General features: G+C 44.1%; 1 protein-coding gene across 2 annotated transcripts in view; it reads right to left on the reverse strand.

Annotated features, from left to right (window-relative positions):
• The window catches only part of CAP2 (cyclase associated actin cytoskeleton regulatory protein 2), a 191,862-nt gene that overhangs the window by 13,449 nt on the left and 154,449 nt on the right, over positions 1-23,964 (reverse strand). For both annotated transcript variants that reach the window (XM_033934598.1, XM_033934599.1), the window contains exons 8-10: positions 22,470-22,665; positions 10,922-11,097; positions 9,069-9,192 (exon numbers count right to left, since the gene is read on the reverse strand). In XM_033934598.1, the coding sequence (XP_033790489.1) occupies positions 9,069-9,192; positions 10,922-11,097; positions 22,470-22,665 (496 nt within the window). The remainder of the gene's footprint in view (positions 1-9,068; positions 9,193-10,921; positions 11,098-22,469; positions 22,666-23,964) is intronic.

Consider the following 23,964-nt stretch of genomic DNA (forward strand, 5'->3'; position numbering starts at 1 on the left):
ACCCATTTAGTAATTTCAAGTTTACACCCAGCAGCGTCTACTGCGAGCTGTCAAAAATCAAGGTTAACAAGGCAATGGGACCTGACAACCTACACCCCAGGGTGCTCAGGGAGTTGTGTGATGTCTTGGCGGAACCGCTATCCGCGCTCTTCAATCTCTCCCTTAGTACAGGTAACGTCCCGATGGACTGGAAGACGGCTAATGTCATTCCACTCCACAAGAAAGGCTCCAAGATGGAGATAGCCAACTACAGACCAGTGAGTCTCACATCAATAGTGAGCAAACTAATGGAAACTCTAATCAAACGCCAATTGGATACGATCATGAACGAGGAGAATCTACGGGATCCCTGTCAACATGGATTTACTAAGGGGAGATCCTGTCAATCCAACCTGATCAGCTTCTTTGACTGGGTGACGAGAAAGCTGGATGTTGGGGAGTCCCTGGACATTGTTTACCTGGACTTCAGCAAAGCATTGATAGCGTACCACACCGCAGGTTGCTGAGCAAGATGAATTCTATAGGATTGGGCGACACATTGACCAAATGGATTGGGAACTGGCTTGAAGGTAGGCTTCAGAGGGGAGTGGTGAACAGCACCCCCTCCGAAATGTCGGAGGTGATAAATGGAGTGCCGCAGGGCTCCGTCCTGGGCCCGATCCTGTTCAACATCTATATGAGAGACTTGGCAGAAGGGCTCCGAGGTAAAATAACATTATTTGCCGATGACGCCAAACTGAGCAATGTAGTGAGCAAAAGCACAACAGAAAATAATTCAATGCCAGATGACATGTTGCACGACCTACTTCTATTGGAGCGCTGGTCTAGGTCCTGGCAACTCAGTTTTAATGCCAAAAAATGCAAAGTCATGCACCTGGGCAGCCAAAATCCATGCAAGACTTACACCCTTAACGGTGAGATCCTAACAAGAACTGAAGCAGAACGAGACTTAGGGGTGATCGTCAGTGAAGACATGAAAACTGCAAATCAAGTGGAGCAAGCTTCCTCCAAAGCAAGGCAAATCATAGGTTGCATACGTAGGAGTTTCGTCAGCCGTAAACCTGAAGTCATTATGCCGTTGTATAGATCCATGGTGAGACCGCACCTGGAGTACTGTGTGCAATTCTGGAGGCCGCATTACCGTAAGGATGTGCTGAGAATGGAATTGGTCCAGAGAATGGCCACCCGGATGGTCTCGGGACTCAAGGATCTCCCATACGAGGAGCGGCTAGGGATGTTATAGCTCTACTCACTCGAGGAACGTAGAGACAGGGGAGATATGATCGTGACATTCAAGTATCTCACGGGCCGCATCGAGGTGGAAGAAGATATCTTCTTTTTCAAGGGTCCCGCAGCAACAAGGGGGCATCCGTAGAAAATCAGGGGCGGGAAACTGCACGGTGACACTAGGAAGTTCTTCTTCACTGAAAGGATGGTTGATCGCTGGAACAGTCTTCCACTTCAGGTCATTGAGGCCAGCAGCGTGCCAGATTTTAAGGCCAAATGGGATAGACATGTGGGATCTATTCGCAGAGTCAGGTAGAGAGGATCATTGGGGTGGGCATACTAGATGGGCCGTGGCCCTTATCTGCTGTCTATTTCTATGTTTCTATGACTCGATCAACATCCAATTTGCGCTACTGTTTCTGCTCAGACGAACCTGCCCGACTACCCAGGATCGGAAGGACCACAGACTGATTGACATGAAAAGGAGAAACTACCTTTGGCAGAAAGAAAGGAACGGGTCTCAACACTACCCACTCCCTAGGAAAACTCCAGGAAAGGAGACTTACAGAGAGAGCCTGCAGCTCTGAAACACGTCTAGCAGAAGTAATAGCCACCAAGAAGACCGTTTTAAGAGTAAGGTCCTTCAACGTGCAGGCACACAAAAGCTCAAACAGGAGGCGTACAGGCCCGTACAGGATCAGATTCAAAACCCAAGAGGGAACAGACAGTCGCAATGGAGAACTGAGCAACTTGGCCGCCCGCAAGAAGCAATCGACATCAGGAATGGCAGTCAGACGCTGACCCCGTAATTACCCATGAAAGGCTGAAAGGGCCGCAAGCTGAACCTGGAGAGAAGACCAAACCAGGCCCCTGTCCAGGCCATCCTGCAAGAACTCTAAGATGTTAGGCAGGGAAGAGCAAAAAGCCACCACTCCCCGTACCATACACCACTCCTCAAATATACGCCAAACCCGCAAATAAGCCCGAGAAGTGGAAAGTCTGCGGGACCGCAAGAGAGAGAAGATCACTTTATCTAAATACCCCTTTCTACCTAGGCATTCTCTTTCAAGAGCCAAGCCATAAGACAAAAAAGGAAGCCTGATCAAACAGGGGAATGGGGCCTTGAGTCCTAAGATTGGGCAAAAGAGGCAGAGGAAAAGGATCCGACACCAGAAGCTGCACCAGATCCGCATACCACAGAAGGGGTCAATCCAGAGCCACCAGAACCATCAGGCCCGGGTGACGAACAATGCGAAAAAGAACTCTGCCCTCTAATGGCTATGGAGGGAATAAATACAACAGTCCCTCCATTGGCCATGGTTGAACCAGAGCATCCAGACCCTCGGCCTGACCGTCTCTGCGACGACTGAAGAAGCAGGAAGTTTTGGTGTTAACTCCTGTGGCTATCAGGTCCATTAGGGGCTGACCCCAAGATTGCACTATCAAGTGAAAGGCCATGTGGCTTAGACACCACTCTCTGGGATCTAACATGTGATGACTGAGGAAGTCCGCCTGAACATTTTCCACTCCGGCTATGTGGGAGGCCGAGATGTCCTGAAGATGCGACTCTGGCCAGAGCATGAGAAGAGCTGCCTCCTGCGCCACCTGAGTGCTCTTGGTGCCACCCCGCCCCGCCATGGCAATGTCCGACAGAACCTGGACTGATTTGCCTGACAAGGAGTGGAAGGCTAACAGTGCCAGACGGATGGCTCTGGTTTCCAGAACATTGATCGACCAGGACGCTTCCTCCGTGGACCAGGTGCTCTGAGCTGAGTGACCTAGACACAGAGCTCCCCAACCGAGAGGACCGGCATCCATGAGAAGCACTGTCCACTATGGCTGATCCAGACTCGTCCCTTGAACAAGATGGGAGGTTTGGAGCCACCAACGAAGATTGGAGCTAGCCAAGTCCCTCAGAGGAACAGGGTGATCTAGACCAGTGGTTCCCAACCCTGTCCTGGAGGACCACTAGGCCAATCGGGTTTTCAGGCTAGCCCTAATGAATATGCATGAGAGAGATTTGCATACAATGGAAGTGACAGGCATGCAAATCTGCTCCATGCATATTCATTAGGGCTAGCCTGAAAACCCGATTGACCTGGTGGTCCTCCAGGACAGGGTTGGGAACCACTGATCTAGACTGATGGTCTGGGGCGACTACCTCCGAAGCAGGGCATACTGAAGAGGACGCATGTGGGCCACCTCACCACATCGAGGGAAGCCGCCATTGACCCCAAGACTTGGAGGAAATCTTGCGCCCAAGGACACTGGGACGCCATAAGTAGGCGTATTTGAGAGTGTAATTTGCTTACCCAGGCCTCTGGGAGGAAGACCTTCCCCAAGGAGGTGTCGAACACCACCCAAGATTCTCCAGGCACTGCGAAGGGGCCAACTGGCTCTTGGCAAGATTGACAACCCAGCCCAGCGACTGCAGGAACTCCACCACGCGAGCCGTGACTCAGATGCTCTCCTGGAAGGATTCTGCGTGAATCAACCAGTCGTCCAGGTAAGGATGCACCAGAATGCCCTCTGTCTGCAAGGCCGCTGCAGTGACCACCATAACCTTGGTGAACGTCCGGGAAGCCGTGGCTAGACCAAAAGGGAGTGCACAAAACTGAAAGTACTGGCCCAAGATTGAAAAACGAAGGAAGTGCTGATGGGAGGTCCAGATTGGAATGTGCAAGTAGGCATCTATCAGGTCGAACAAACAAACAAGCCAAGGAGTGTGTAATCCGAAAAGACACCTCCGGCAAAATCCACTGTGCCAGGATAAAATCCAGAAATAAAAACCAGATGTATTGGACAAGAGAGGGAAGCATAGGAAATCCCCCAAAGAAGAGGGTCTTCCACACTCGGGGTCGCAGGCGGAGCCTCTTCAAAGTGCAACACTGAGGAGATCTGCTGAATCAGATCTGAGAGCTTGTCCCTCTGAAAAATGTGCACTTCAAACGCCTCCTCGATGGTAGACGGAAAAAAACAAGTCCCTGGTACCAGCGACCATCCCCTCGAGAGGATCCTGGAGGTGTCCCCAAGGGTCAGGTCCTCATGCATTACTTAAAACTCTCCTCAGACAACAAGTCCTCGTCCGAAGCAGTACGCGGGCACCTGGTTGAGGGAGGAGGAGGGGGAGGGACTTGAAAAGAATTAAGGGGTTAAAACATCAGGAGGCATGGAGGGAACAAACCCCGAGACCCCCTGGACACAAGTAGGACCCCCGGCTGCCTTTACACAAAGCAAAAAGAAAATGAGGGGGAAAAACTCCTCTGGCGGCCCCATGGCACTCTCTGCCCCTGCAGGGGATCCTGCTGTAACCTGTCCCTGTTATGTAAAAACAGGGAGCAGGGACCTGAAGCTAAATATAAGATGGAGGGGCTATCTGAGGAAAAACGGCAAAAAACGCGCCAAAAATAATAATAATAATTTTATTCTTAATAATAATAATTTTATTCTTATATACCACCTAAGCCATAATAGTTTGAGGCGGTTTACAACAAGAAATTCTGGATAAGCAGTAGAAAGATATATATCATCTGAAATACAGTAGTAAAATAAGAATAAAAATGAGTTAAAAAGTTAACAATAAACCTTCAAATTATAAATCGATCGAACAGCTGGGTTTTTACTAATTTTCTAAAAGTAATTTTCTTTTATACCTACAAGCTTTTACTTAATTCAACATGTGGATCTGTTAGAACAGTCCAAAAAAATGCGAAATCAGGTAGGCAGGTGCCATACCAAATAGTGATTTAAAACAGATACAAAAAAATTTAAATAAAACTCTTGCCTGTAGTGGCTGAGAAGACTGAACTGTCCCAGCTGTCATCAGGTGAGAGAAAAAAACAGCTGACAGGAAATCTCTGTGGGCGGCAGGAAAAGACCGGGCTTCCCTGCAAAGCTCTGCCGGCTGTGAGACACTAGCGGTGGGGAACCTTGGACACCAGCAACCGATGCTGATTAGACTTCCACAACTGCACTGGCCCAAACAGCTGTTTTCAGGCCAGCCGCGAATGCCTCATGTCTGGACCAAATTGTGCACCTCTCCCCCTGAGAAGTCTCTCCCTCTGAGAAGTGCACAATTGCTCCATACTCGACCTTGTTGAAAGAAAAGCGCCGATTAGTTGAAAAATACAGTAATTTACAGCATATTTAAATGGAAAACAACCCTTTAGACTGGCACTACCTCAGGATTTTTTTTTCCAGACCAGACTCCACTGGCTCTCTAAACAATATGCCTTACCACAGGGGGTAAGGTTTACTGTTGAAGCACCTCTACAAAAATGTGGGGGGAGGGACCCCGCTCTAGACCCGCTCTAGACACCCCCGAGGTAGGACGGACCCCCAAACAGAGTCCACCCAAGCTCAATCTGGCAACAAAAAGGGACAAAAATTCCTAAACAAATTCCAACAGCCCTACCAAGAGAGATGGGTATAGCTCACCACACCTGCTGGAGACTGAGAAAAGACTGATGTAATTAGGGATGGGTCATATGATATGTACAGTTCCAAAGTTTTGTCTCCACCTGCAGGTCATGATGAGATATATACCCACTTGTAAGATTAACCCTGTGCTGGTATGGAGGGTTGCTAAAGAAACAAACATTACACACATGCTGAATATACAGTGTATACATAGAAGCCAATTTTCAGCCTTTGGTATCTGAATACAGGTAAAAGGATAAATTATCTGGTAATCTTTAACAGGAGGATTGGGGGTTGTGTCCGTTGATGGCGGGAGAGATTGGGTATCTCTCCCATTGCTGGGGGGCTGTGTTGGTTGGTGGTGGGAGAGAGTGGGCATCTCTTGCTGCTGGGGGGGGTGTTGCTTGGCGGTGGCAGAGGGTTACTTGCGGTTCAATTTTTAAATTTATTTAAATTTATTTATTTTTTTGCCTTTATTTTGCGCATGTGCTCATTGCTATCACCAGCGATAGGCACATGCAAATTTAGCAAGTCTTCACTACTGTCCGCCAACCTCATATGCATGAGTGATTTTTTGAGAATGACTCGTGTTTTTTAAATCACTACAAGAACGCCTGCGACAGTGCCCCATCAGTATTTAACGCCAATTTTTGATAATCTGGCCCTAACTCTGTTCCACTTAACTTCATTAAGTTTTCACCCTATTTAGTCTACTTTACCCTCCCTCCTGCTTTCTCCACCCTTTTCTGCCACCCCATCTCTTCCTATTTCTTCCCTGTTACCCTCCTTTCATTTCTTGTATTCTCTCCTGCAACTGAGGTAGGCATATGTTGACATTGTGTGTGTGAAGTGGGCATGCAAGTTTCTCTTTCCCTCTACCTTCACTCCTTGTCTCTCTCCATTCCTTTTGCTAATCCCCCCTATCTGCCATTCATCCATGAACTCTCCTACTCATTCTCCTTCCCCTGCCTTTCACCCTTGCACTCTACTTTCCCTGCTACTCCCTCTCACTCATTCCCTTCCTTTCTTTCTTCTTGCACTCTCTTCCCTGTCCCCAAGCGCTCCCTATCAACTCTTCTCTCTCCTTAAACTTCCCCTTTCCATTCCCTGTGAATAATACATAAAAGATGTAAATACAGTAATTCATTTAATGGTACAAATAAACTCTAAAAAATAACATCAATTTAGTTTAAAGCAGTTGTTATTGATAGCCAAAAACAATTTTACAAACAAATGATTGCTTATAAATTGATAACAGAGTATGTGGTAACAGCTGTTAATGTAGCTGGTTTTAAGAAACGTTTGGACAGGTTCCTGGAGGAAAAGTTCATAGTCTGCTATTGAGACAGACATGGGGGAAGTCAGCGCTTACCCTGAGATCAGTAGCATGGAATGTTGCTACTATTTAGGTTTTTGCCACATATTTGGGACCTGGATTGGCCACTGTGGAAATAGGATACTGGGATAGATTCAGAATGGCTAGTCTTATGTTCTTATGTAACAAATCAACAAGTAAGCTGAACACATTCTGGATTATAACTTCGGTCCCAAAGTTTTATGGCTGTTTACAATCTAAAACTATTACCCATTCCATTGTCTACCCTTTCTATTTTTATTGGCATAACGGTACAACTGGTACTTATAATTACATTACATTACATTACATTAGTGACTTCTAGTCCGCCTGTACCTTGCAGTTCTAAGCGGATTACAGTGTAAGATAGCTGGACATTTTCCAGGAAGTTACAAATAACAGTATAAGATAGCTGGACATTGCCAAGAAGTTGCCATTTAGGGGATGATTACACAGTGGATGTAGGGGACGCTTATATAGTGGATGCAAGAGAATTACAGAATAAGGGTGTTGAATAGAAGGGAAGGGGGACATTTAGGATTACTAGGAGGGAAGAAGAGGTTTAGGGTTGGTTTCTTGATAGGGTCAGAGGGGGGATACAAGTAGAAGGGGGAGGTTAGCTGGTAGTTTGTGTGGAAGGCGGAGAAAGCGATTTAGTAATTCTGTCATGTATCAGAGACTTCAGCTGATGATGGGTAGATAAGAGTTGCTCTTTCTTTTCCGTGTGGGTGCCCTACTAAATGTTTCCTGTCTTCCCTATATTGTTTCTCAATTTGTAAAATCTCTTATTTCTAGATTTTCTCTTGTGGCAAGAATATGATATAATTTTGCCTTCTTGTTCTACATTCGTGGTCTCCAAAACAGCATTTGGATGGTTTCATGCATCCCATTTAAATCCCTATGCTTTCCATCTATTTAAAATATTCTCCTGAAAGTTCATATCAGAATATAAGGCCAAGGGAAACAGCCATTCTTAGACCATTGCATGGTTTGAAATGTCCTAATCTCTAATCATTCTCTGATTAGCTCTCGGGAAATCAGTATATAGTCTATCTTGGATAAGAATATAAAAACAGCCTTACTAGGTCAGGCCAATGGTCCATCTAGCCCAGTAGCCCGTCAATCCAGGCCTGGCAAAAACCCAAATAGTAGCAACATTCCATGCTATCGATCCAGGGCAAGCAGTTGTTTCCCCCATGTCTGTCTCAATAGAAGATTATGGACTTTTCCTCCAGGAAATTGTCTAAACCTTTTTTTTAAACCAGCTACGTTAACTGCTCTTACTACATCCTGTGGCAATGCGTTCCAGAGCTTAACTATTCTCTGAGTGAAAAAATATTTCCTCCTATTGGTTTTAAAAGTATCTCCCTGTAACTTCATCGAGTGTTCCCTAGTCTTTGTAATTTTTGACAGAGTGAAAATATGTGGCATCTGTGAAAAACCAAAGGAATATTAAAGTTAAACTTTAACACCATTACACTTTTCCCTCCGTATTTGCGGTTTCGATTATTCACGGTTTTTAGCTTGCTGGTTCCTCCCACCAAATTACATCAGCTTGCATAGAGAAATTGCTGATTCCAAGCGTTTACCGAGAAAATCGCTGATTCTCAGCACTTTCTTCACCATGTTTTGCCTCTCCTTCAGGAACAGGCCAGGTCTCCCACCATGTTATTTGCGGTTTCACCATATTCACAATGGTTTTTAATAGAAAACAGCAAATAATAATAATAATAACTTTATTTTTGTATACCGCCATACCCAGGGAGTTCTAGGTGGTTCACATCAATTAAACAGATTTACAAGAATTACAATTAGTCAGATTTACAAGCAACAAAGTCGATGAGGTAAGCATGAAAGGGTTGTACAAGTCATATGAAAAATTTATTCACGGCTTTTCTGTATTTGCAGTTTTGTTAATCCCCTGTCACAGCAAATACGGAGGGAGAAGTGTACTATCTGCAAAACAGGTGAAACTAGGTAAAGCCCTATTTCTCTAGGCATCTGACATTTATAGCCAGTGCTCAATAAGTTCACATTAAGTATTCTGTCCAAATGGAAAGAAACTCACCAATAATAATTGAATTTATTTTTCCTTTGATCTGTAGAGTAGACTTGTTGCATTTGAAAATGTAAGCCACTTGCTTCAACTCAGCTTGAGAAATCACCAGGTCATTCACTCCTTCTTGATATTCCTAAACAATGTTTGTCAATGATAACAAAGCAATAGCAACATGTACCATGGATTACTGCATTTTAGAAATAAATCATCTATATTAATTCTTTTAACACCACACTCACTGCAAGGAAAACTAGATAAGTTCTCAAAACATTAGATCTTAGAAACAGAAAAAAACAAGTTAACAACACATGACTTAATATAACTTTTCAGTGATCAGCTTTTTGTATCTGTGTGCTGTATACATAAAGCAGAATGACTGGAAAAGTAATCTGGTTTATCACACAAAATGTCACCAGAAAGACCTACCCAAGTTTTACTATATCCACCTTTATCCATCACTGCACGTAATGGTGGTAGATGCTGAAAACTACCCCATATCTGTCCTCCAGGCTGTGTTCCCCCTGTTCTTTTCTGCAGGGTTTTTTTTTTTTTAACATGCTTCCATGAGGACCCCTAAAATGGTTAAAGTAGATTTTTTTTTAATGTAATACGATTTTCTAATATTCTGCTGTTTTAAAGATAGGTGCCTGGCTCAACTTCTCAATCAGCTTGAGTGCTGTCATTGCAAATGGCTTCCCCTGGACAGGGCAGGCATCTATTTGAATTTAAATAGTTTGAATTCATGAGCATTGTATTATTAATGCCATAGCTCAAGCGAACAAAAAGGGAAAGTAAACCCTAGATTTGTTTTCTAAGTTTTTGCTGTTTGAACTTTTAATCTCACCCACCCCATATCCTATGATTTTTCTCATTTAAAGCTTTTGATAATGCAGGGATTTTTTTTTTTTCTATCAGAGCTGGGTTGTCTTGTCAGGTGATCATGTCCTCCACTGGACCAGTCATCCAAGCAGCACTGTTGCTGGCTAGTGCAGTGCCAAGCAAATTGAGTCTACCCCTTAAAAGGGCAGAGGTTCATGGCTGCACTAAAACCGGAGCCATTTTCATCAATGGGCAAAGGTGGCCATAGTAGATTCATCAATGGCCATGCCTAACAGGGAGGTCATAAGCAAAAGTGATTTTGATGTTCCTATGAGGCAGGCAAGCAGTAAGTTGCTTCCTCCAAAAAACAATCAAACAAACAAAACCAAAATAGTTTGAAATCCACTGGGTCAGGCCCAAGATAACTCAAAACCTTGACTGGCCTGATCTGATCCCATGCAGTATTGTCTTCACTGCTCCCCAAAGCCTGCTGACATGGAGCTGGTTTCGCTATTTGTCTCTTGAGACTAGCTCTGTCCCAGGGCTGTTTCCTATGTTTCAAGTTTCTCGGACACCTAGCAAGCTTCGAGGCTCGGGTCGGCATACCTTGAAAAGCGCACTGAAAACAGTATAGGCTGACAGCCCACGAAATGCCTCAAAAGAAAAGGTAAGCTGGGGACCCATGAAGCACAGATTCAGGCCAGAAAAGCCAACTAAACAGCTCCGGGAGCAGGAGAGGTGCTGAGGCACGTCTGCTTAGGTTGAGTGAATCACGTGACCCCCATTTTATCTATTTATTTTATTTATTTAAAACATAAAGAGGAAGACCCATGGCTCAGACTGCAGTGTGTACCGGGGACCTCAATTTGGATATGGCACATTTCAATCAAGGACTTGGGCCATCAATGATTCCCAGAGCCTAACCATACTGCTTAGGCTGGCAGAGTTGAAAACAAGAATAAAAGGAAAGAATATCATTCTTTCTTTCTCCCTCTCCCCGTTAAAAATACCATAGAATTTTAATTCACAACATTTATACCTACCACTTTCCACTTCTTTCCTTCTAGCTCTAGGATAGGAGAATAGATGTGATGGGAAGAAGTCTGGGGAGAAGTTGGGCTTGGAGTATGGCTTTTTGTAGGAGAATGGACCGATCCACCTTGACCACGCAGTCTGGGATTCTTATGGATCTTCTGATCTTCTGAGACATGTCGGAGCCCTAAAAGAACAAACCAGTCATCCAGTATTCTTGGGAAGGGTCAGTAAATGGAATATTTTTAGATTATTCATTCCCATACTAGAACAGATTAAGACTAAGGCAAATAATTTACAAATTAGCTTCTTACTTGACATACCTTCTGCTAGTTAAATTAAAACTTCTATCGCCCCTCAGCAGGTTAAGAACATAAGAATAACCATACTGGGTCAGACCAATGGTCCATCTAGCCCAGTATCCCGTCTTCACAGAGGCCAATCCAAGTCACAAGTACCTGGCAAAACCCCAAACAGTAGCAGCATTCCATGCTACTGATCCAGGGCAAGCAGTGGCTTCCCCCATGTCTGTCTCAACAGCAGACTATGGACTTTTCTTCTAGGAACTTGTACAAACCTTTTTTTAAAACCAGCTACATTAACCGCTCTTACCATGTCCTCTAACAACGCATTCCAGAGTTTAACTATTCCACTTCAAAGCTCTACCTATTAATCTATCGAACTCTGACTGAAAACATTTACAAGGTATGCTTAAATATTCTAATTTTAAAACCCTCTATGGTGATCCCTTGGAGATGCCAAGTTAGCAAAACGCCATGCATATTATTCATATGGTATATGATGTTGTAAATAAAATTGCTGCAATTAAGTGGTCTGGCTCTGGTTTAGAAAAGAAGCGAAGGATTTCATAAATAGACATTCATGATTGTGATTTATTAAAGCTTATGATTTATCTTTAATCTTATCTATTGTTTTGCCTTTTGTCTTTGTTTTGTTCTATTTCTATCATTTAAATTTCTCCAGAATTCTACTGTGCAACGGCTCCCCCTTCTGCTTCTTTTCCTTTCTCTCCTCTCTTCTACCTTCCAAAGTATTTAGATCAATGCTGTCTTGTTAAAATGTTTATTTTATTTTTATTTTTCCTCTAACTCTACTTTTCACTTCTCTATTACCCTCCAGGTACTTTAGTTAGATTGTGAGCCTTCGGGACAGTAAGGGAATTTTTCAAGTACCTTTCTTATTTCTAATCTTAATGTATATTTTCTGTAAACCGCTTAGAACCTAACGGATGTAGCGGTATATAAGAAATAAATTACATTACATTACATTCATGTAACTAATTAGAGAATATGTACACCACACCTCTCAACCATCCTAGCCATATCTTAGCAAGTGGTGTCTGTATACAGTTGGATGTTTTCTGCTGCTATTATTTTTCACATTTTAGACTCCCTTTAACAGGTCAGTTGGGGGTTAATGCCATCACTGCTGCAGCTGGATTGCTGCAATTATCTTTAGGTGAATGTACACAGCATGATACTTTTTGAGAACCATGTGAACAGGGAGACATTGATAATACATAACATGTGTATGCAGATATACTGATTGGGGAGGGGGGGGCACAGATGATGGACCTACCACAGGGAGTGAGGAGATGAAGTTTGTTTCCATCATTGTTTACATGAGGTAAATCTGTGCACTGCTTACCTCACAATCAGACCTGCAGCCAGGTTAAAAAGCAAGGCGCACTAGTAGTTAACACTTCTGAACTAATAATGTAATTGTGGATATAGAGGCTTTTAAAGAAGGCACTTTAATATATTTGGTCAAAGAAGGACCAAGACTCCATCGTGGTCAGCCTTATCTGGATATATCTGCTCAGCCCATAAGAGGATAAAAAGAGATTCTGCAGATTTTTGGCTCCTAGTAGAGAAATCTACCCCCAAGGGGCAGATTCTAAATGGGACACTGGTCTCAGCAGCCGCTTAAGAAGTGGATGAGAATCACACACCAGAGTCCTATACAGAATTGCGTCTGTCTGTAAAAGCAGATGCCTTACCCCCCCCCCCCCGATTCTATTACCGGCAACCATGTCAGCGGCGCCGGTTATAGAATCGCACCTGCCTGATCGAGGGATCTCTTGACATCAGCTGATTGCGGCAAGGCAATTAACAATCAGCTGAGCTGGCAGGCCTCCTCCAAACCGCAGGGGCCTTAGGCATCTGAGCCAATCAGGGCCTTAGGCCTCTTCCTGGTGCATCCCACAGGGAAGGGAAAGGCTCGCCATTTTGCAGAGGTGGGCCTACCAGCTGGAGGGAGTTAGCATCCCTTCAACCGGCGTTTCATCATTAAAAGTAAGGGGGGGTCTTAAGGATGTGGGGTGGGGTCTGGAGGTTTGGGGAGATGTCAGGGGGGCTTGATGTGCAGGGTATGGAGGGGGTTCTGGGGGGTGCGGCAGGAGTGAGTGGGCATCCCTCTTGTCGAGCTTCTTTGGGGTGGGAGGGTCAGGGGTTCTGGGGGGGGTGGTAGTGGTGGCAGGACGGAGTTGGCATCCCTCCTGCAAATTTTGTGGTATGTGTTGGGGGTCCCTGCCACAGCCGCTCAGCTGATTGGGTCAGAGGTACTTTTTCCCCAATTAGCTGAGCTGGCAGGACTCCCCAAAGCTACAGATTTGGGGAGGCCTGCCAGATCAGCTGATCGGGGGTTCCCTATCCGCAATCAGCTCAGCGGCCCCATCTACTTTTAATTTTGGAAATGTAGGCCAGTATTTTGCTGGCTTACATTTCAGATGTCTGTCACAGCCCTAGGGAGACCCTTAAGCTCACCCAAGGCCACTTCTGGACAAAGTTATGTCCACACCCAGCCTTGGCCAAGCCAAAATGTTAGTCGCCTAGAGCCTAGATGCCAAGCCTAAGTGTAGGCATCTCCCTGCACCCATGACAAATGCCTACAATGTAGGCGGCCTGCCTATGGATTTTTTTTTAAAACATGCATCTCGATTAGTTGCCAGATGGCGGTAGGACACCTACCACCGCCAACAATTGGAATGCCCGTTTATAGAATCTGCTTCCAAGTGTCTTCTTCCTTGGCGAACAGCTAAAATCTAGGCAAAATATCAGTCATTGTTCTCTAAAAAGTCATTCATAGCTCCTCATAAATGTACACACAAAGAGCCATGACAACTTTGTGTGGAAGCATATTTCAGTTTAGTGGTTTTCCAGGTAAAGAGACTGCCCTTGTTCTGAGGCTCATGGAACTTACTTCCAACCTAACGGAATGCCTCTTTGCTATGTTAATCATTTTATCGAGGGCAACTGGCAAAAAGCATTGCAGTGTGCGCAGCACTGCTTTAAGCTTGAGAAGTGCATGGTTATAAAGTACCCTCTCAAGCCCCTGTACATGCACACAGCACTCCTACCTGCAGTCTTTAGAAGTGTTCCTAAGGGCAGTATTTAAATTTGTGTTTTGATTTTCAAAATTTTGATTTTCAAAATTATACATATATGTTTTGCTTTTCAAAATTATACATATAAATTCTCCCCCCACCCAACAAACTGCAGTAATTTTCAAAAGGGAATGTTCACATGTACCCTCTCTTTGACAACTAGTGTACAGTCCATGGATAAAACCTGTGGTCTTTACACTTTATAAAATTATCATCTTAACGTATTTGAAGTGCAATTATGGTCATGCTTTTCTTTAACAAAAATCAAATTTACTTAAATATGAGGTGTGATAAAAAAAAAAATGCAGTGAATGCTGATGCCAAGTGCTATCCAATGGAAAGCCAGGGATCTTCAATATGGGAATCTGTGTGTTAAACCTTTGTAACAGTGTGTGACAAGTTTCAATTTGTTTGGTGCAATCAGTCTGCTGTGAGCTATGGTTGAGAGAATGTTCTAAAGCAGTGTTCTTCAACCTTTTTACACCCGTGGACCGGCAGAAATAAAATAATTATTTTGTGGACCGGCAAACTACTAAGACCGAAATAAAAAAAACACATTTTCGCCCCGTCTCCGCAAGCTCGGTGCCCACAAACCATCTGATCCCATCTGCACAAGCCTCAGTTATGATTTTATATTGAACATATTTTATTAAAGTACTAGTCGTTAAGCCCGTTACATTAACGGGTGCTAGAATTTATGTCTGTCTGTATTTTTATTTCTGTCTCTTTCCTCCCTCCATTTCCCTGTGTAGCGCTGTCTCTGCTTTCTTCCTCAGTCTGCACTCTCAAGCTGTAACATTACTGCTTAGCTTTTTCTCCCTGCAAGCATCTCTGCTCTCTTTCTCATCCCCAGTCTCTTTGCTATTTTTATCTTCTTGCAGGGGTCTCTGCTCTCCTTTCTCTATATGTTCCTGATTCCTGCAAACTTCTGTTTTCTCTGTATGCTCTTGATCCTGTGTTTCCCTGTAGGTGTCTTTTCCCTTTTTTTTTTTTTATTCCTTCTTCATGTATGGTTGATTTATTAAAAGTTTTTTATTTTTCCTATTTGTTGCATGCCTGTCTCTTTGGCCGCTGTATGTTTCTAATTTTTTGCTTTGTGTGTTTGTTTGTGTTTTTTTGCTGATTGTCTACTTGGTCGCTGTCAGTCTGTCTGTCTCATTGGCTGCTGTATGTCTGTATGCCTTTTTTTCAGTTTAACTCCTTGGCCACTGTATGTCTGGAAGGTTTTTTTTCCTGAATTTATCCTTGGGCATTGTAATTTTTATTTTTTTCTGTTTGTCTCCTTGGCTGTTTGTATTTTTTTGCTGTCTCTCTGTCTGTCTACTTGGACGCTGTATGTCTGTCTCCTTGGCTGCTGTATGTCTGTTTGTCATTTTTTTTCCTGTGTCTCTCTCTCCTTGTCCTCTGTGTTTTGTTATTTTTTCAATCTGTCTCTTTAGCCCCCTGTCCTTCTGTGAGTGTCTGTGTCTCTCTCTCTCCTTGTCCTCTGTGTTTTGTTATTTTTTCAATCTGTGTCTTTAGCCCCCTGTCCTTCTGTGACTGTCTGTGTGTCTCTCTCTACTTGTGCACTGTTGTTTGTTTGTTTTTTTCAATCTCTCTTTAGCTCCTGATCCCCTCTCACTGACCCTTGCGCGACTGCATGTAATTCCGGTTAAGTTTCCATGGCAACCCTGCTCGCGTTTTGTCGGGTCTGGCGGCGCCGGGTTGGGAAGAGTCCTGGCTCCTTTTTTGGTTTGGACCCGTGCAGAGGGGCTCAACAGCGCACAACCACCTTTCCTTCCCTCCCTCCATCAGGTGCAGTGCAGCTCCACCAATGTTAAAAGCAGCCGCGTCGAAATCGGAGCCCTGCCACTGCCATAGCACTTTCCCCTCTGCCTTGGTCCTGCCCCTTCTCTGACATATGGGACCGCGGCAGAGGGAACGTGTTACGGTGGCGGCAGGGCTCCAATTTCAAAGCAGCTGCTTTTAACATAGGCGGAGCTGAACTGTACCTGATGGAGGAAGGGAAGGAACGGTGGGGCAAATTTGGTCAACGGCAGGAATTGTTTGGCGGACCAAGCACTGTGAAACCGTGAGGAAGGCCGCCGCAGCCTCGCAGCTAGGTAGGGGGACAACAATGGCGCTTATGCTCAAGCCCCCGCCGCAGCTCCTCTCTCGATCCTGGTGCGGTTCGAGAGAGGATTCGTGGTGGCGGCTTGAGCATAAGCGCAATTGTTGTCCAAGTTGCTGAGTTTGGTGACGTAAACCCACGCATGCGCACTAAAAAAAAACGCGACGGATCAGGGAACACGTTTTTTTTAGTGCGCATGCGCGTCCTACCATTTTATTATATTAGATAAAAAGAAACAATATTCTGTACAATTGTCATTTTATAAATATAAATATTCAGAGCAAGGACCAACAAAACCCCTGTCTCCCCTCCCCTTCACATATATCCCCTCTACTATCAAGAAAACTGAACAAGCCAAATTATTACAGAATGCTACACAGAAATATCATGCTAACAGAATACTGCAGTCACACATGATAGGAATAGTGTTAGGCTTTGCAGTCCCCAGTTATGTCTCTAGCAGGATATATATTTCAAATCTGATATATTATAATGACAAAATAGAAATAAAATGATTTTTTTTCTACTTTTTGTGGTCTCTGCTTTCATCTTCTTTCCACTCTTCCTTCCAGCGTCTGCCCGTTCCATCCACTGTCTGGCCTCTCCCCCTTCCATATGTATCTGACTTCTTTCTATGCCCCTCTCCCCTTTCCATCCAGCCTGTGCCTCCTCTCTCCTTTTTACATCATTCATTCCAGCTTCACTGCTTTCTTCATTTTTATCTCTCCTACACCAGATCTAGCATCTTTATCCCTCTCTCATTTCTCTGCTGACCCCCTTTCCAGCATCAATCTCTCTCTACTTTCTCATTCCTCTGTCTCTCCCCTTTCCCTCATCTGATCTCTCCATTCCACCCTGACCCCCTTCCCCTCCTGTAATCTCCCTGCCACCTGTTTCTTTCCTTTTTCCCTTCTCCCTTCCCTCCTTCCCCCTAACCAACATTAACTCTCTTCCTATCCCTTTCCCAACTCCCCTCCCAGTAGCATCTCTCCTTCTACCTCCCTCCAGGTCCAGTAGCAGCTCTCCCTTTATCCATCAACTTCCCAGCCTCCAACAGTGGCTTCCTCTCCTTCCAGTACTTGCCTGCAGCAGTGATTTGCTTAGGCAGCCTTGGGTCCGCTGCCGCCTCTGAGGAAAGGGGAAGTTGCCAAAGTGAATCACTGCCCTGGTAAGTACAGAGCTGCTAGGAGAGGAGACAGCCACTGTTGAAGGCTCCCTGCACATTCGCGACCCCCCCCCAAGCCGGCAAAAACAGCTTTCCAACGCAGGCCCTGCCGCCCAAGACAAGCCGGAGGCCCCTACCCGCCGCATCCTGCACGTGGGCAGACTCTCAGCACAAACGCTGCTGATGGCCCCAATCGACACGCTGACCTCCCCATGCACGCTGACCATCTCCTCTCTGCCTGCACTTTCCCGCGGCCCTCTTCGGCGACTCAGCAGGGGCAGCGATCAAGACAGGCTGCCAACGTCGGGACCTTCCCTCTCTGAGTCCCGCCTATTTTGTTTCAACTTCCTGTTTCCGCATAGGCAAGACTCACAGAGGGAATGGCCGACGTCGGCAGCCTGTCTTGATCGCCCGAGGCTGGGAAGAACAGAAGATTTCCGCAACACCACCGGGGCAGGAAATTTAACGGCGTCTATCTCGACGGTCCTGCGCGGACCGGCAGGAATTTTCTGCAGACCGGCACCGGTCCGCGGACCGGTGGTTGAAGAACTGTGTTCTAAAGTATGCTGTAAATTATGGATCATGAACAATGCATTTAACATGAAATTTTGTTTCAAACTGCAAAACAAAAGTGCTAAAGAAACACAAAATGTTAAAATTAATTTATGGCGATGCTGCAGTGACCATGAAGATGATTTACAAGTGGTTTGAGTGATTTTGAAATGGTTATGAATCAGTTGAAGACAAAGAAAGATCAGTCTCGTCCATCAAAATCAAAAACCCAAGAGAAAGTTGATCTTCGCAAAACGTAAATTTGACCATGTCTCCCCACTTTTGTCCAAACTCCACTGGCTCCCAATAATTGCCAGAGTTCATTTTAAATGTTCCTGCCTAGCTTTTAAAATCCTACACGGCATCCTCCCTCCTCTAATCCCTCTATCTTGGAACTCCCCGAGTCCCGACAATACCAGGCCCACACAAAAACTTAAACTTTCCTTTCCCTCATTAAAAGGTATCCTCTATGCAGGAAAATTTGGAAAAATCTCTCTTCTTCAGAATTACAGGGCTTTGGAATAACCTTACTACCCCACTGCGGATTCAGGTCTCCTTCCAACTATTCCGTAAGCACCTGAAAACCAGTCTTTTTACAAAAACGTAACGCTCTCCTCCCCCCCTATACTCAATCCACCAAACTCAATGTGCTATTCTTTTCCTTTATTAAGCTCTTGTAAACCGTGCCGAGCTCTATATTCATGGAGAGGATGCGGTATATAAACTTAAGGTTTAGTTTAGTTTAGTTTAGTTTAGAATGTTGAAAAAGTAAGCAAAAATGATTCGATCAAACAGACAATTGACTATTAAGGAATTTTCTGAGGATCTGAACATATGTTATGGTTCTATTCAATATATTTCATTCATAGAACAATATATAGTTGTTCCATCTTGAATTCTCATCCAATCAGTTCATCCTATATATTTTAATGACCCTCAGAAACACCACCTTCGACTCCTATAGTTCATAGTCTTAGGCTTTAAGTGTTGTTTCCTCACTGGATCTTACTTTTGATAACAATACTGTTTATTATACCGCTTTTACTAATGAAAGAGGTTTCCTCGCAGAGCGATCTCCCAGTGATGTAATGACGTCATCACTGGTGACGCTCCGCTGGCTTTTATGGTTAAATCTGTTTATTAATTTTGAAGTGCAGAAAAACATCAACCAAACACAGTCAGAAATCTCCAACAAACCCCCCCCCCAACCTCTCCCCCCCCCCATGGGAACAGCTACGCTATAGTCCAGCAAACCAGTATGTCAGTTCAAAAGTCTGCCGCTGGGTTTTAAAAGCCATTGTAAAAACGCAGCGGCTATGTTAATATGTTAATATGTAAGAAATTTAAAATGAATAAAGATATTATAAAAAAAAAAAAAATACATGCTGTGGTCGGATGGAGTAGTGCAGAGCTTTTCTAAGGTAAATAAAATGTTTTACTCTGGTAATGGGATAAGTGATTTCAGTTATCGGAGGGTGTTTTAGCATGATCTTTAAAGGGATATGCAAAAGATTTGAATGGCAATTTTATATATTCGCAGGGATGAACAACCTTGATAAAACCTCTAGGTGAAACATGTTGGCTAAGCTGTCCCGGAGGGAAGACCACATTTAAGATACGTCACTTTATTAATGACACAAAACAAAACTATTTATATTTACATATTTAAACAGTATGGTTAGCAAAAGTAAGATCCGGTGAGGAAACAACATTTAAAGCCTAAGACTATGAATTATAGGGGTCGAAGGTGGTGTTTCTGAGGGTCATTAAAATAGAAACATAGAAAGATGACGGCAGATAAGGGCTACAGCCCATCAAGTCTGCCCACACCATTTACCCACCCTCTTAAGTCTACTGACCCCCTAAAGTATAATTGTAATTATACTGTCACTCTACTGACCTGCTCATTCAAGTCCATACCCTAGTGACCCTATCCCTTGGCATGACCCTTGTAGGGATCCCACATAGGTATCCCATTTGTTCTTGAAGTCTGGGATGCTGCGTGCCTCGACTACCTGCACTGGAAGCTTGTTCCAATGCTCAATCACTCTCTCCGTGAAGAAGTACTTCCTGGCGTCTCCACGAAACTTCCCTCCCCTGAGTTTGAGCGGATGTCCTCTTGTGGTCGAGGGTCCCTTGAGAAGAAAGACATCATCTTCCACCTCGACCCGTCCTGTGATGTATTTAAATGTATAAGATGAACTGATTGGATGAGAATTGAAGATGGAACAACTATATATTGTTCTATGAATGAAATATATTGATTGCTCTCATTCAAAGTTAGAATTTCAAGAAAACAGTGCTTCACATCAATTTATGGTTCTATTCAAAACATTTTAACAACAGATGTGCATAGAAAATGACCTGAGAAATTGGCCTTGGAACACTTACACCCTGCTTAACCTTATTTATCAGCTCAGTTTCTTGTAACTGAAAGATGTATTGACTTATTCAGTTTGTACAGTTCATTCTAATGTACATTTGTCACCACACTACCCTTTTCCTTAAGCTGTCGATGAGAACTGACCTCAGCCAATCACTGAGCGGCGCAGGACCAGGCAGGAAGCGCAAAGGTTGTGCTCCTGCATCGCGCCGCTCTACTACCAAAGTCAGCCATCTATCCAGCAGGAGAGCACGCTGCACCACCGCTGTGGGCGACATCGGGCTGTGGGAGATTATGGGCGGGCTGCTTTGGCTGTGGGTGGCTTCGAGCTGTGGGCTGCGGGTGGGCTCCTTCGGCTGCGGGTGCTTCGGGCTGCGGGTGGGCTCCTTCGGGCTTCCCAGCACCAGACCACCAGATGCATCCCCCTGTAGAGGAGGAAATTTGTTTTCCTCGGTTTTTCCTCCTGTACGGGGGGGGGGGGGTGTCATATGGACAGATACGTCTTATAGAACGAAAAATACGGTATGTACTTCGGAGGAAAGATTGGAGAGAGGAGATATGATAGAGATGTTTAAATACCGATGTGGCATAAATACCCATGAGGCCAGTCTTTTTCAGTTGAAAAGAAACTCCAGAGTAAGAGGGCATGGGATGAAGTTCAGAGGTGATAGGTTCAGGAGTAATCTAAGGAAATACAGAAAAGGTGATAGATGCATAGAATAGTCTCCAGGTAGAGGTGGTAGAGACAAAGACTGTGGCTGAATTCAAGAAAGCATGGGACAGGCATGTGGGATTTCTTAGGGAGAGGAAGAGATAGTGGATGCTGCGGATGGTCAGACTGGATGGGCCATTCGGCCCTTTATCAGCCATCATGTTTCTAAGAAGAAATAGAAGACCTAGTATTGTCTTTAGAGATACACTACAAGTCATTCTCAATCACATAGGTTATTTGCTGTTGAATACTACGTGTTAGGACAGCACAGCCATGATTGGCACAAGTGCGGGAGGAATAATGGCACAGTTATGATCAGTGCAGGAACAGAAGTGTAGCTGTGAACACATGGTATCAGCAGGAAACTGCTGCTACAACCTAAAAGAGAAGAAAACTCCAGAGGAAAAGAGAGAGCCTTGAGAGTAAAGCCTGGGGACTTGGAGAGAGAGAATAGTGTGAAACCATGAGCTAGTGGTATGAATCAAGCTGAAAGGGGTGAGGGGTCTAAATGGAGAGGAAGAAAATTGTATGGTAGATCATGGGGGAAAGGGGAGAGATCCAACATGAGTGGTGGGATCAAACGGGGGCAATGGAACTGAAGCTAAGAAAGACAATGAGGAAATGTTTGAGGTTGGGGAGGGAGAGAACCAGAAGAGGAGTAAAAATTGTGGGAAGAGAGAACAGGGAGGATCAAGTCTGGGTGAAGGGAAGGGGGAGAAAGGAGGAGCTGCTGGATAGAGTCTGGGTGAAGTGGGAGCTAAAGGGTTGACTGCTGGGGTGGCTGAGGAAGAGGGGGAATTCTGCACAAAAAAAATAAAATTACATTGTAAATAAAGTGTTGTTCATATGCAGAGATTATACTACCTGCTTTGGAAAAATAAAGTATGCAGAATTTTTCAGAAATTGTAAATACTGTGTGCAGAATTTGAATATCTTGGTGCAGAATTCCCCCAGGAATAATAATGTATAGTTACCTAATTCTGTTTTAACATCTTGCTTATAGATAGCCAGCCTTTCACATATTAAGTACCCTGAAGGGAATTAAGCATAGGGATCTTGTGAAAACCTCATTTGTTTCCTTAAGCCATTAAAATTTGAATTCTTACACACTGATGAACACATATACCCAAATGAAAAACATATTTTAATACAGTCCAGTGAGCATACAGATTGCTATTTTATATAAACATAAATACTATTTCATCTTAGCAGGCTTTATGGTCTTTCTGACCTTTGGTAATTGCCTCTCCCTGGTTAAGCTGGGCAAATAAGGCTGAACGTGCTTTAGATGGATCCTCTTTTGGAGTTTCTCCATCAAGTACAGGTGGTGGTCCAGGGGGTGGTGGTGGTGGTGGTGGTGGAGGAGGAGGGGGGCATGATGGTCCACCTCTTAGTCCTGATAGTGCATATGGTGAAGCAATCCGACCCTTGGCAATGCAAACAAAAGAGAAAGAAAGAATGTAAGGCAACTGTTTTTTCCCTAAAACATATGATAAAGTTAGCATGCATACACAGGCTTGTGTGCCCACAATCCCAGACAGAAAATATTTATTAGGCTGGTATACTTCATAGGAGCATTGGAAAAACACAAATCCAAATTAAAATGCACTGTGATGGTACACCAAGTTTATTTAAAATTTGATAAAATTGCTTTTTCATAAATTCAAAGCGACGTAAAATAATAAAAACAAGAGGGGGATAAACAGTTATTGGGGGAACACTGACTTATTGCAAATGAGAGGAAAGTAAAGGAAAACAAAGAAGGGATAAAACAGAGGGGCATTATATAGTTGATGCTTTGCCTGCGTAAGAATCGATGTCCTACTAATAATGATGTGAATTATTCAAAAGCATCCCTAAATAGGTAACTTTTTAGTTTCCCTTTGAACTTGTCAAGGGTTTTTTTCCTCCCTTACCTGGGCTGGTAATAGGTTCCAAATTTGAGGAGCTGTGACTGAAAAATGTGCCCAAGAGCTTTAAAAGCAATGTTTACTTTGGCACATTAAAAAGTGATCATTCCCATCTTCTGTCTTGAGTGCTGGCCCGGCTTCTATTATGGCACATAACCGATTTCGTTTCCTTCAGAGTACAACAGGTGCTTGAAAGATTTGCTATTTGCAAACATAGCCATTGTGATTAAGTACTGAACAGATGTTAAGAACAGTATATCTTTACAGAAGAAATATTTAAGAGCTATGTAACTAGCCAGGACTCTTCCGTAAACCTCTTTTTCTTTTCAGTTTATTTCAGCTGTTTGTTCCTGCAGCAGCTGCTCTGCCCGATGCCTCGGTACACGTCTACTTAAAAGATATGCTTTGGCAGCAGAAGTCACTCTGTCTGTAACAGTGAGACCATCAGGCTTCACATGTGTGCCTCTTCTGTGCCTCTTAGGTCACAGCTGCTTCATTTAGTAGCAGAAATCATATCTTTCATGTCCTGGATGCACAGTAAATAAATCTTATGAGACTGCAGATGAAAGTTTCAAAGACCTTTACCCATGAGTTTGCCTGAGCACCAATGCATGCCTCAGAAAAAGTCCAGGCCCGTAGTCACAGGATTTTTGCTTCTAACATTGATGCTCCTGAACTGATTTGTTTGAATCTTCACTGGGGGCTGAGTGCCTAAATTTATACTCTACATTCTGCTGAACTCCTGGACGGTTAAATCATTTATGCAGGGCTCTCCTCTGATATTCAGCAGCTTGTAACTGATGCTTCTATTGGAGT

This window comes from Geotrypetes seraphini, chromosome 2 (assembly GCF_902459505.1).
Source record: "Geotrypetes seraphini chromosome 2, aGeoSer1.1, whole genome shotgun sequence".
Lineage (NCBI taxonomy): Eukaryota > Metazoa > Chordata > Amphibia > Gymnophiona > Dermophiidae > Geotrypetes > Geotrypetes seraphini.